The sequence below is a fragment of the Ambystoma mexicanum genome, chromosome 6q (genome assembly GCF_040938575.1).
Source record: "Ambystoma mexicanum isolate Mex_15411 chromosome 6q, UKY_AmexF1_1, whole genome shotgun sequence".
NCBI lineage: Eukaryota > Metazoa > Chordata > Amphibia > Caudata > Ambystomatidae > Ambystoma > Ambystoma mexicanum.
In genome coordinates, this window is record NC_090937.1 from 505845764 (window position 1) to 505860650 (window position 14887).

The following is a 14887-nucleotide window of genomic DNA, read 5'->3' on the forward strand; positions in this document are numbered from 1 at the left end:
AATTTGCCAAATAGAAATAATGCACGTTTGAAATATGTTTTAGGTGAAGAACCCTTCTTCAGGGAGTTAATGTGGCGATATCACTTCTTTCCTGTCATCTACATCAACTGCAATTCATTTATCATGTGACATTGTTTAAACAGGCTACATTGATTGTCAAATATAGTAATCATGTGTATAAGTTCCTTCCCTCTGTGTATTCATTTTTCAACAAAAAGTTATCTGAAGGCTTCATTCTACTGGTCAAGACAATGGCATGTCAATGGGCCTCATTACAAGTTTGCCGGTTTGGAAACAACGGTACCAGAAAGCTTGCCGGTACCGTTGTTTCTGGACCGGCAAACTACGGGGTCTGCGAGCGGGTGCCTTTCAGCCCACCAGGTCTGAATGATATTACATTAAATTATATATAGTTGCATTGGACAGTCCCTTTATTTTGCACTGTTGTATTTTGCTATGTGGGTTGCTACTGGATAACATGAACACCTCTTTTTACAGTATAGCTTTCCCTCAGCCCATGTTACCAAAAAAGGCAGAGTAGGTATATCACTTCACTGTGTCAGTTTTACCTTTATGATTGGGATCACTGTTGATGTGTGTACGTGTGAGGGGGGAGTAAGTGATTTCACTACTACTCACTCGTGTGCTCCTGCAGAGCAGAAGTCATTTCATGAAGCCGCCCCTGGCAATCTGGGTGCTATCCATACCTAATGTAGAGGAAGTGGAATCTGCCCACAATAGTTGCTGCTCTTAGGGAGGTTGGCCATGCAAGGTGCAGTGCATGGGGATGCTGGGCATGCTGGCGAGAGCTCAAGAGTAGTGTAAAGTGTTTGTCTCTGGCTTGAGGTTGGCATACACTTCACAAGTTCAAATGCAGCAGCAGTGACGTTACATTTTGCGTTCTTCTGAGGTTCATTATAGAGGACCATAACATTGGATAATATTTGCACTTGTTAATGTGATTAAAAGCAACAGGAATCTGGCATGAAAATTGGATATGAAGTCAAATTAGTATTGTTATTGTTAATAATAATAACAATAATATTACCTCGTGTTAGGAATGTAGTGCTTGGCCTTACATGTTAGCTGACATGTGGAGAATGACCATGCAAGTTTATCTCTTAATGGGGATGAGAGGCTGGCTCTGAATATTTCTTGGCACGTGGATGCAACCATTCCTGTTGCCGGACATGAGGAGGCTTGACATTACTATTGTTGGGCAAGTGAAGGTTGTGCATGCCTTCTGCTGGTCATTTGAAATGCCAGACATACCTGTTGCTGGGTATATGGAGAATATACATAAATGTTGCTGGGGCTTGGGAAGTCTGGTCATACATGTAGCCAGGCATTTGGATGCTGGGTACCTACTTTTTTGGTGTGCGGGAATCTATGATGTTGATGGCAATACGTTTGTGGACTAGGTGAGTCTGGGTATAGCATTGACTAGGCATGAGTAGCTGTACATACTCGTTGCTGGACATGTAGAGGCAGGTAATAGTGTATTGAGTATGTGTCCGTTGTCCGGGTATGTCAGTGGGAAATTGTTTATGGTTGCTAAATCGGCCCCCCTTTAGTGATCTGCCTAGAAAATGTATGTAGGGCACATCACTCTGTTTTTCCATAGAAGAGAAGGCTTGCTCTCAGTGCAGTGCTTGAACCTAGGCGTGGTTGCCATACACATGTGGGGCCTTGACATATATGATGCTTGGCAGATCGAGTATAGTTCTACCTGGTGCATGGAGTGTTAGTGCTGTTGGTATCTTTTATTAGTCATCTGTAAATATCTGCAGGGAAACATGGACAATTCACAGAGCGCCCACTACAAATTCAGTGGCAGCTGATGATATTTTTGAATTTGAGGGTTGCAAATATTTGTCACAAATGTTCACTAACCAAGGTGGGATTGGAAGGCCCCCCTGAACATTTTTTGAATAATGAGTAAAAATGGTACATAGTACAGCACACTTCCTGTCAAAAATAGGGTAAAACGCCAGAAAGTCTGTAATCGGTTTTCTAAGGTAACACATGAAAAAACCGAATAGATGGAAGTTACTAACAGTGCACAGGAGCATTTTCCAATGCATTTTCATGATGCCCCCAAAAACATTTCCATGCCGGCTGCTCCTATGTATGCTAGTATTCCCATTATTAACACATTCAAGTTTGCTTTGCGCAAAATGCCAGTAAAGGTACTATAGGAAAACATGTCTAAGCAGGCTCTGCCAATATATGCCAGTACCCCTTCTTAAGAACATGCTCCTGCTGGCTTTGCCATTACAAATGTCATGACACAATAATAAAATATGTGCAAACTTGCTGCTCAAACGCAGGACCGTCCATACACAAAACAACACTAATCCTGTTATCTTCATCATAAATGCTCATTAAAAAATGTCATTCCACAGTGTGATATTATAACCAGAGTGGTTGCACCAAAATGACAGTCTAGCCATGTAATAACGCTCATAATGCTCATGTGCAAGAGTTTGAGGGCCCTAAGGGTTGAATACCTGAAGCCTCTGTTCATAGCTAATGATATACGAACAACTTCTCAGGCGGTGCCGTTTTGTAAATCTAGCGGTAACTTGGATGTTTTTTATGTAAGTCGGTTTATTGATTGTGCCTGGCTACAAATAAGCTCACTAGCTAAAACTTCTGGTGTAAAATAGGCAATTAACTCCAAATGTTACATGTTTAACTATGAGATTAATACAATTTATATTTGTTATTTTGATCTGTTTGAACTTGCTCTGAATATGTACTTTAAACTTTAATGCATTTTTGAAACCTGAACTTTGTACATTGAATACATGTTTATGAGGATGAGGATGATGATAACACTCATCATGCGTGCTCTATCATGGATGCCAGTAAAAAACACCATGAAACAGTAAGACATAGGTATACAGGCTGCACCAAAATGTCAGTCTAGCCACGTAATACCATTTATCATGCCTGCTCTAAAAGATAGATGAAAAGTAAAAGAATACCCCTGCCTCACCAAATTCGCCTCCCGGGCCAGCACAAACACAACACAAGCACACGCACATTCACTCGCTCATTCACACAGCATTCAAACAGCATCGTCTCGCTCATTCACTTACTCATTCGAACACACATTTACTCAGCATTCACACAACATTCATTAAAAAAAGTATTCAGAGAGCATTCACTTCTTTCCGTATACATTCACACAGCTTTTATTTCAAACAGCATTCACTCACGCTCACAATCTCCCATACATTATACATTCGCTCATTCACGCACGCATACATATACACACACATATCATATACGTGCACATTTATATTTTACACTTACCTCAGCCCCGGTCTGGATCCTGCTCCTCTCTGATGCCACTTCCTGTGACAAGGGCCCTCCGTCTCCCGCGCACAAGAACGGGAACCCGGAACCCGGAAGCACAGGGCACTGTGTGGTTCCAGTACATTTGTGAAGGAGCCAGAGCACTGCATTGCCAGTGTTCCATTTATTCTTAATGGGCAGGGGGGGTGCAGGAGTGCCTCCTCGCACATTCGGGCGTCCAGTTCCCTAGTATTCATCCCCAATGGGGCATGCAAGGCTGGGTAGGCAAACGCACCCAGCCTTGTATAGTCCATCTGACATCCACGCTGGGGAACATACGTTCAAACCTCATCTAATCCATATTGGATACTGATACTATTGGTTCGACGTCCTCTCTCCCACTTTGGATGAGCCTGCCCAGCTAAAATGAACTGTAAATCTTATCACGTGTTCACTAATGTCATTATCCCACCGTTTTCTAAACTGCATGCTTTCACAAGTTTTTACTGAAAACAACCATAAGAAGAACACCACCCGTTTTGAGAATTCTCTTACAAATTCCAGAACTTTTTTCTGCAGTAGGAATCGTCCTCCATACTTTGAACTGAACGTATTTACCCTATTTAAAAGTGTCTTGGGAGACTGCTCTAAACCCGCAATAGCACAGGAACGATGTTCATGTCTGTTCACGTTTTCTCCAAGTTGCTATCACAAAACACTTCCTTATTTAGGATTCATGTTTTGGGCTTGGTCACCAACGGTCAATATGTCCCATAGTCAGAAAAGAAACCAAACATGGGGTGTACTATGAGGCACGCATTAGTGATTCGTGATTGCTCTCTTATTTCCTTCTGAAAATGGTACTAATACTGAAATGAAAATGAAATTAGCTCAATGTGTTTACTACCCTAAGTGTGTTGGTGGGTATAGTGCTTCGAATAAATAAATATGTATACATTTTGTTTGTTTAATGTAGCACTTCACGCAGGATTCCTCCTGCTTTCCAGCTGTTGTAAGAGCTAGCTGCTATTCTACCTAATCTGATGGTTCTCACTGTATCCATGTGGAAGGGTGAAGGGCTATGTCATGTGTTAGACCCTCGATAACCCTCCTAGGCATTAAAGAACAATCTAGAGTTTTACAAGCGGGGTTATATGGCCAGATTTCATTGACTGTCGGCATACAGTCTAATCAAGGGCACACTCTAGGCAGCTCTGTGTTTTTTTTAAGTCAGCCGCGTTTGCACAATCCCTTCCCCAGCCTCCCACCCATGTAATAGTGGGAAGACATAAATAAAAGATGCCGGATAAGCATTTTCTTTTGACATTCCTGTCAGGTGTTTTATTCCACAGCCGTGCTTCTCCTTTACTTGTCTTTTGTACAAGGGCATTGTAAATATATCCTATGACAGAGGGATAATACAGGGCGCGATAAGCATTGCTTGTTCATCGTGACCGGTGAGTGACATGGAGCGACGGAGCCGCTGTAACACCACCTCCTATTTGGCTCAACTGTAGTTGTATGTGCAGAGTCGGCCTTTACTGCAGACTCCTTTATTATTTGGTGAGTTGATTTGCAAAGCGTTTTTCAATGGGATTGCGCCATTGTATAACGCTTTTGTAACTTAATCGCAGTATGTCTCGGAAAATGAGATGCCCCTAGCCAGGCCAGTAGCTTATCACTGGGGCGGATTGCGCTGCAGTTTCACCCTGCTGTGATCTTGGACTACAATGTTGTGTTCTATGTCAATGCATTCCTTGAGAGATTACGCACAAGATTCGGCAGCAGTCATAGTATTATAGACAATTGCACTGCCTTTTACGCTTGCCAACCATCCGTATCGCAAACTAGAGCCTTGAAAGTTCCTTAAAAAAATAAAATATTAATATCCTTTATCTAGAAACACCATTCAGATTGGCAGGACCAGGTACAACAACATATACAATAGACAAGAACATTATTTGCTCACATCCTACGTACATTTAGTTGAATAATGTTAAAAGTAAATATCGAAGTATTACGGCAGTATATTTCAAAGGAGTAAGAGTCACAAAACATCATAAAGTCCTTCCTTCCTTCCTTCCTTCCTTCCTTCCTTCCTTCCTTCCTTCCTTCCTTCCTTCCTTCCTTCCTTCCTTCCTTCCTTCCTTCCTTCCTTCCTTCCTTCCTTCCTTCCTTCCTTCCTTCCTTCCTTCCTTCCTTCCTTCCTTCCTTCCTTCCTTCCTTCCTTCCTTCCTTCCTTCCTCCCTCCCTCCCTCCCTCCCTCCCTTCCTTCCTTCCTGTAAATAATAACTTCTTTCGTCTGTACATACACCTTATTTAATTATATCGGTCTCCCCTCAATCAATCTGTATTTCTTCCCACCCTTTTCTTTTGCCCTTGCATTCGGATTAGTCTTTATGGGATGCAACATGTACTTCGATATTTATAATAGAACTAAATCACTTTTCTTTTTTTTAGGTTTTACCTCAATTTTGTTACAGAAGAAGTGGATAATCCAGAAAGGTAAGCGCATCCTTCCCTATTTGTACTTAAAATGCACACAATTCCAGATGCCCATGTTTGCCATCATTGCAATGGAACTAAAGATAATCTTCATATACGAAGATCAAACATATTGCTAACATACATGGACTTTCACCCACTAGGTTATTTAGTTATGTGAGATCCGTGATTGGCATGTTTTACACCAGGCTCAATACAGGTAATGCAACACAAAGGAAACCCAATACGTGTCCCTCCTGTCCATTTTGTCTTCTACAGTGTTTACTGTTGTTGGGAGTTTCCTTAGCCCCTGACAAAATCCGTGCCCATGTCCTAATGAAATTTTGAAGGTTTGACATTTCAATTAGCCAGTACTAAGACATTGTAATCTCAGCATATTAGTGCGTCTCTGTTCCTTCAACACCAGGTCAGGGGGCAGTTTGAGCTGGGAGACAGTAAGCATAAAACCTTAGGAGGTCATCCAATTTTCTTCTGATGCATATCCTTTTGATCCAGGCGAGGTGAGTCCTAGGGGTCCCAAGCAATACAAAGGTCATATTTCCCTTCCAACACGTGTCGGTCATACAAATAACAATTCAGGTCCACTGTCTACTTCCATTACGATGTTTATCCCCACATAAAACCAGCAAAGCCTTATCTAGGGCCGCAGAGGAGTTTGCAACATATCTGCTGAAGTGGTGAAGGCAGAACTGATAAAATCTCTGGACTGCCCCAGATGGATTCTCTAGGACTATCCTTACAGTTTCTCCTAGTGCAACAGACCAGTGGCTGTCTGCAACCAGGGTACCTCCTGGAAGCATCTGGATCAGATCCACTCACAAATATTATTCTAAGAATCAGTGGGTCAGGGATTCAATTATGTAAGTTGCCGACTTCCCAAGGCCGTGAGCTATGAGAAGTGCCCCAAACATTTAGCTCTAGAGTACCTGTGGTTGTTTTTACCAAGTGGTACACCGGAAAGATTGGGCCTCATTACGAGTTTGGCAGTGGCCGTGCCGGTAAAACCGGCACAGCTGCCGCCAAACTCATGAAATTACTGGCACCTGGCAATGGGGACGTATGGGGGCATTCTGACCCCGGCGATGCTGGTGCATCTGACAAGTTCTGCTCGCGGGTGCCGCTCTGCCCGCCAGGTCAGACCTGGCGGGCAGAAAGGCACCCTCAAGAACAACTTTTAGTTTGCCGGTCCGGTAGTAACGGCACCAGTAGCTTACCAGCGCCGTTACTACCAGAGCGGCAAACTTATAATGAGGCCCATTATGTCCTGTATTGACCATAGAAGTAGACAGAGGAGGTATCTGATCACTTAATATTAATTTATTCGAATATTTAGTTAAGGGTAAATGGTAGAATAGATGTAAGGAGCTCTGCCGGCCTCTTCCTCCCCCTCCCATCTCCATTTGTCTTCTCATCATTCCACATTCCAGCTTTAGTGTCTCTCATCATGACCCCCCACATTTCTTCTCAAAAATCCTTCTTCCTACTACTGAGAATATTTTTCAAGGTATCTTTGTCTCCTATACCTTCACCCATTCCTCGAACTCGACAAACCCTCATCTGTGTTGCAAAACAAGGAAACATAGTTCACCTGCCATCTCTCATTGCCACACTCCTCACCACTGTTCCCCCTTCCATTAGCTATCATCCCTCGCTCCATGTTCCACACCCTGCCATCTGCTGTCTCAATGGCATTTTTAAATAACTTTTATCAGTCTTGACCATTTACACCCTTCTTTTTTGTGTGCTAATGGCACATTGATTCTGACCCAGTCCCCCACATGGGGGCATGCCCAATTTTTCACACAAGTCCTGTCGTACAATCCTCTGTTCAACATTTGTTTCCTCATTATCCTGTCTCCCACATCATCCAGAGTGATCCCTCTCTGAAAGAAGCCATCACTTGACCCTTCTGTTCTTGCTAACTTTCATCTTATCTCTCTTCTTCCCTTTATTGCTAAACTGCTGGACTCCTTGGTTTCCTCCTTACTTTCCTCATTCTTGGAATCATCCTCTATTCTTGACCCTACGCAGTCCGGCTTTAGACCTGGCAGAGGCACACAGAGTGTTCTAGTCTCCGTCCAGGACAATATGGCCAGGCTGGTGGACTCAGGGAGGGTTGGGGGGGCTGAGGGGGGCTGTGGGGTGGGTGCCCTGATTCTACTAAATCTATCAGTGGTTTTCGACACTGTCAACCACCCCATCCTGTTGTCCCGTCTTGCCCAGATGGGTATATCTGGTCAGGTACTGGCATGGTTCACCTCGTTCTTGGAGGATTGTACTCAGACTCTCTCTATGCCATCTTTTCTATCTACTCCCTGCCCTCTTAACTGTGGAGTTCTGCAGGGATCTTCAGATCCTGATATGTTTAGATCTAGATCAGGCTGAGATGGCGGCGTGTTTGCAAAGATGACTGACTGCTGGTGGTAAGGTGATGAATCACAACTAGCTCAAATTGAACAGAGACAAGTGCGGTCTTGGTGGTCTTGGTGGTGGGGTGTCCCCCTGATCCTTCACTCTGTTATTCTCTATATTTGGATCAACTGAAGGGGCTTATTCAGAGACTGCAGTGTTTGCAATATCTGGTCTCTCCTGTTTTAAGATCCCTCCATTGGTTGCCTGTAAATCAACGCATCAGGTTCAAGGCTCTGTGTATTGTTCACCGGGCTGTACATATTCTGGGAGCTGAGTTTCTCGAGGCCAAGTTTGTGCGCTATCTTCCGAGCCGCCAGCTGCGTTCTGCAAACTGCTGACCTGCTTATCGTGCCTCCTTTTCAGTGAGCACGGATAGGAGGTCAGGCCTTTACCATGGCTGCTGCTATTTTATGGAATGAGCTGCCACCGCTGTTATACTATCTAATCATTTAGCTTTTAGGAAAGCTATCAAGACATTTCTTTTTTTTTTAAATGGGCTGGCTTCATTTTGTTCTTTTGTTATGAATGCTGCTCTCTCTCCAGCGCCAAAATGCCCTCGGGTGACTGTTTGCACTTTAGGAATGTTGTTACCATAACAAAACATCCACTCTGATCTCAACTGTATTCACCTTACCAAACCACGCTGGCAACAGCTTGGTATTAGCTTTCCTGGCCCTGCTAAATTCAAATGGTGAAATGCCCATAGTACTATGTGGTGTTAACCTGTGCACTACTAACATCTCACAAATTGCATTTCTCCAGTCTCTCCCATTCAACCATGCCCATCTTATTGCCTCGGTAATTACTCTGTTAAATTTTTCTAAAACTCCATTTGTTTGGGGATTATATAGCACTTGTTTGATGTTCAAAGGCATGCTCTCCAAAAAAAGCCTTTCATCTACGAAGACTGCTGGCTCCTGTGAGCAAGATCTCTGGGGTGAGCGGTTTCCATCTGGTTGTGGCACATGATTCCAATCTCCATTTTGGTGCCTTTTGCTTCCTCTCCTCTCCTGCATTCAGCCCCTCACAGTCCCTCCTCCCTCCACTCCCCCTGCTCACTTGCCACCTCCCCATTGGTCCGTGTTTACTTTCAAAAGAACGTAACTTCTGTGGAACCTTGTAGAGCATCTACCACGTTGAAAAGGCATTTCCCTTTCTATTTCAGCTGCCGGCTCATGTGAGCAACATCTGTGGGGTAAGTTGCTACCATTGGGTGGTGGTACGTGACTCTGAACTCCATTTTGGTACCTTTTGATTCCTCTCCTCTCCCATATTCAGTCCATCACAGTCCTTCTTCCTCCACTCCCCCTGCCCACCTGCCATCTCCCTATTGGTCCATGATTGCTATCACAAGACTGGAACTTCCTCAGATCAGTTTTCTTCCCAGGGCAGCCTTACCCAGGCAGCCAGCCAAGGACCACATCTAAGGGCAGCTCCTCTGTGGGCAGCCCCTGTTCACTCTAAGACACCTGACAGACCATCCTACAGAACCATCTAAGGTATGGTTGTTGTGGGCAGTGAACACGGCCATTACTGTGCTCAATTAAAACCCTGCCACTCTTACTTTGCTATCTGTTCCAAGCACTCTACTGTTTTACATTTTGCCTGATAGCTCAACTTGCATGGCCACCACTTCACGTCTAGAGGATTGGGTAGGGTAGCCATGCTGTGAAAGAGGGGAGGCTAGGTATTCATTTCACTGGATATGGTTTTGATTCAATTCCTGATGGCCTTAGACCCCCTCAATATTGGTTCATCTCACTCTGTGCATAGTGCAGGTTTGAATCTAGGTGCATGTCCAGTTACTGTATATTTTGAATGGAGGTGCAATTTCCCATACTGCATATTTTGAATCTATTTGCATTTTCCCAATACTGCATATTTTGAATCTAGATGAATTTTCTGATTACTGTATGTTTGAACAAAGGTGCAGTTTTAACTCCTTGTGTGTGTTTGAGTCTTGGTGAATCTTTCCCACCACTGTATGTTTTTATTCTAGGTGCATTTTTAATCCACTGTTTGTTTTGAATCTAGGTGCATTTTTCCCCACCACCGTAGGTTTTGAATCTATACGCGCTTCTCCCACTGCAGTGTATATCCTGAATATAGGTGCATTTTCCCACCACGGAATGTTCTGAATCCAGGTGCATTTTCCACTACATTGAATGTTTGAATCTAGGTGCATTCTCCCACTATGGTATGTTCTGTGTCTAGGTACCTTTTGCCAACCACTAGACATTTTTAATCTAGGTGCATTGTCCACTACATTGAACGTTTGAATTTAGGTGCATTCTCTTACTACAGTACAAGTTTTGAATCTGAATCTAGGCACATTCACCCACTACACTGCCTGTTTTGAATCTAGGTGCCATAGGATAAGTTGTGAATCTAGGTGCACTCACCCACTTCAAGGTTTTGGCTTAATTATTTTTTTCTCTCTGTTAGACACCATGCCACACACCAGCCTGATCAGACCTGCACGCTGGCACTCTAGAAACCTAACTGACCTACCCAACCAACATCTCCCCCATTCCTATTCGCGCCCCCTCCTCTCCTCTCCTCCACCATCATATACATAGCCCCCGTTGCTCCTTCACCACATACAGTGCAAGGCTCACCTACCACCAAATCCCATCCCCTCCCCTCTACCCACTGCCCAGCCTCCATGCAGATCTCACTCCTCCCAAATCAGAGCTGCACACTGGCAATCTAGAATCGAAAAACATCAGTTCCTCTAGCCACCCTCCCATCTTTCCTCTCCAGCCCCCACCCAACTACTTCCCCACATACATACCCCAAACATATCTCCTCTTCTCCCTCTACCCACATCACTCTCACAACCTCTGCCACCCTTCACTAACTCTCACTTCTCATCCCTATGGCTATGGTCTCATCACCTCAAGGCCCCCACCACCACTCTTCTCCTCTACCCATCCGAGATCCCAATATTTTCCCCCTCCCTATTCTGCCCATCTCTCCCCTTCCACCCCTAACCCTGTCATAACTCTCTTCCCCTCTCCCTAAAACCCCCAAACCCAACCAGTTGCCCACCTACCCCTGTAACGTCTGCGGCACCACATCCTTTCCTCTGCCACATCCCCCTCTTCCTTCTAGATCTATCTGCAGCCTTTGACAGCATTGACCACACCATTATCTCAAACAGGCTATACCTCCTTAGGAATCAAAGATTCTGCTCCAGCATGGATCTCCTCCTTTGTCACGAAACACTTGCAAATTATGCTCCACCCCACTTTCTCCTCCTTCTCTTGCCCTGTGCCAAAAGGGGTCCCCCGAGGACACTTTCTGTCTCTCCTCCTCTTCAATATCTACCTTAGCCCACACCCTGCACTCATCCAATCTCATAACCTGATCTGCTACAACTACACAGACGACACTTAGATCATCCTCAAGATCCCTAAGTCCTTGTCTCCCCCATGCCCTGACCTCTCCTCCTGCCTTTCTGATATCTACTGCTGGATGGCAGTCAACCACCTCATCCACAACCCTGGCAAAATGGAAATCCTATTATGCGGTAAAACCACTCTCCTACCCCAAACATTCCACACTCCTGAGGAGCCACCCCAGAAACATTCACCTCTGTAAAAAAAATCTCAGATGCACACTAGACTCAAATCTATCACTCTCCCACCACATCAACTCTGTATCCAGAACCTGCTTCTTTCACTTATGCATTCACTGGCAAATATCTCAGTACCTCACCTACACACACCGAATCTCTGCTTTCCTTGCCATCATCCTCTCCACATAGACTATGCAAACTCCCCTTACTTAGGTGCTTCGGCATACCAGCTCAGGAAACACCAAATAATCCAAAACACTGTTGCCCGTCTATTCCTCAGCCTCTCACCTAAAGAACATATTAGCCCTGTGTTCAGAGTTGCTGTCGGCCGACGGACTACTTTTAAAGCCATGTGCATCACTCTCTAATAAGCTCACACAGAACCTCAGATCTGGTTGCGCTTTTCATCTCATTATCCCCCATTTCATCTCCACCAGATTGGGAGGATCCTTGTTCTCCACCCAATCCCCCACCATCTGGAACTCGCTTCAACTCCATATACACCACATTGATAACTACCTCTCCTTTTAAAAAGGCCCTCAAACCTAGCTATTCCCTTCGGCAACCTGGAAAACTTTCCCCACCCTATTCCTATCACCACTGCCTCATTCGCATACATCAGCCTCACTTAGATCTAAAGACCAACAAGTCATAGGTGCACACACCTACAGGCGGATGACGGCTGTTGTTATGGCAGCCTGCCTTACACACATCAAAAGTGACAAGCCCTGTGTACACAAAGCCACAGGTGGATGCTGGCGTTTTCAAGGCGGCCCACCATACACACTCAATCTGCAGAACACTAATTGTACATGAACATACATCAGCCCACCTGGCCTCCATTTGCTCTATTTGGAGTGCTTAGACTACCTGTATAAAGCTCTAGACACTCTGATTGCAGCAGATTCTTTATCAAAGAAATGTATTAGGGTAGCCGCGCAGGACACGAAATTTGCGCTGTGTTCCCATCCATTACACCCAACCTTGGTGGCACACCTAGCGGACCATACTGGTTGCAGATCTCCTGTCAAAGATTTAAGGGGCTGCTGATAAAGGGCTAGGCATGTTCTTGAAATTGGAATAACAAGTTCAAGGATGACAACCTGCCTATTATGATTACAATACGTATTAGGTCAGCATGTTCTGTTTCAATCAAGAGATAATGCAGCCTTTACAGATGACATAAGCACCAACTACTTCAAAGACAATTGCACATTAAGAACTGGGAAGATTAGCACATGTAAGGCTCCAGAAGAGATTGTGATGGTTAGCACATGTATTTCACTTGGAAGATATTAGAAGGTTAGACGGATTATACGCAATATTCTGCACCCGGTTAGATCTGAGAGTGGACACTTTGGGCCTCACTGTGTAATGCTAACCTGCCTATTGTGCTCGAAGAAATACAATGGTAACCTATCCACTGGAAGATCTATAAGTTAGCCACTATAACTCATAATGATAAATGCAGGTATCCTTGATACTATACTAGAAGTTGACTGATGTCAGCCTATTATGGAACTTAGAAGATATAAATTCACCATACAGTGTAAGATAACTGGTCTATTTGTGCTTAGACGACTTTGAGGGTAACCTGAATATAGTTAGTGCCTAGAAGAGAATTTGAGGGTAGCTTGTCTTCTTCGCACAAACTGACCATAAAAGTGATGGGTGGAAGGTTTCGAAAGAATCTAAACCACTGGCAATTGCTCTGGGCAACCTTCCACACCACCGTTTTTCTTCGCACAGACAATCGGTTCACACAGCGAGATCAGAGATAAGCTCCCGCCATGCAAACGGTATGTATAAACGCACCAATAGAGTGGACATTTGCAACACGCACAGCTAGCCATGCACATACTTTAGAATGCAGCTACGGCTATGAAAAACTCAGTCGAGCTGATCACGTTAACGGCTCACCCTTAGATCAGACTTTCCTCAACACCTCTGCCATTAGAATAAAGTGTAAACCTACAACATTTTTCAGTCTAGCTGGTCACAAATCGACTCTATTGCACTAGCGCTCTGTCGTGTCCTCCCTCAGCAACCATCCACATGCCTGAACTCTTGGGTTGCTTACTGGAGCCTAGCCAGTGCACCCAATTCCTTATCTTGGCAAAAGAACTTTAAGCCTTTTCTGAGAATGTTCCCCTACCTGGACTTTGGTCTACGAGGGCGTTCCTACCACAAAGCGTGTTGACATCATACAAATGGGAAGCAAATATATACAAATGAGAACTACTAACACTACTTAATTACTCTTTTAAATTGTTCTACACTTCAATTTGTTTGGGGATGATATATAACACTTGTACAATGTTCAATGGCATGCTCTCTAAAAAACGTCATCTCCCAAAATTTAAATTTTGTTCCATTATCTGTCTAATTTGTGTTAGGGTTCAATCGCTCTCCCTGTATTCATATGTGGTGTCAGGAGTATTTCTGCCCATCTAGTCAGACAGTTTATTACTACTAAATGGTACATCTGAAATCCATCAATCCAGATCGGACCAACAACATCCATTCCTAGCATTTCCCATGGTTTCCCGGGGATGTCCGTTACTACCATTGGAAGTTTTGCATTCACAGACACTTTATCACGGTTTCCACAAAGGACACAGTTCCTCACAGCCCTCTCTATCTGTATATCACACCCAGGCCACCAGTAATGCTTTCTGATTCTCTATTTTGTCTTCATTATTCCTTGATGTCCTTTGTGCCCTAAATCAATAAATCTTTGTCCTATCCCCTTGGGCGATACACTTTGTTTTCTCACTTTAAGACATTGGGCCTCAGTATGACACTTCCGGTCCGGAAACAACGGTGACAGTAAATCGACCACTGTTGTTTCCAGACTGGCTGATTCCTAGTTCTGCAGGTGGGAGGTGTCACTCGTGCCAGGTCTGACCTGGCGGGAGTAACACCACCTGCCTGCAGCCGGAAATGGAAACACCAGCTCTGTCATAGACGGAACCCGTGTTTCCATTGTCCCCATCCCCATGGAGTCCTATCAGACTCCATGGGAATGGGGATTTACGGAATTCCCTCTCCAGAAATACCGAGTCACTGGGGTTGTAATTCCCTGGT

At 44.3% G+C, this 14887-nt stretch overlaps 1 protein-coding gene across 1 annotated transcript in view; it reads left to right on the top strand.

The window, feature by feature from the left end:
- Window positions 1-14887, top strand: part of SLC7A11 (solute carrier family 7 member 11) — a 1087616-nt gene that overhangs the window by 542127 nt on the left and 530602 nt on the right. Inside the window, exon 6 of the mRNA XM_069631050.1 lies at window positions 5764-5808. Within this exon, the coding sequence (XP_069487151.1) occupies window positions 5764-5808 (45 nt within the window). The remainder of the gene's footprint in view (window positions 1-5763; window positions 5809-14887) is intronic.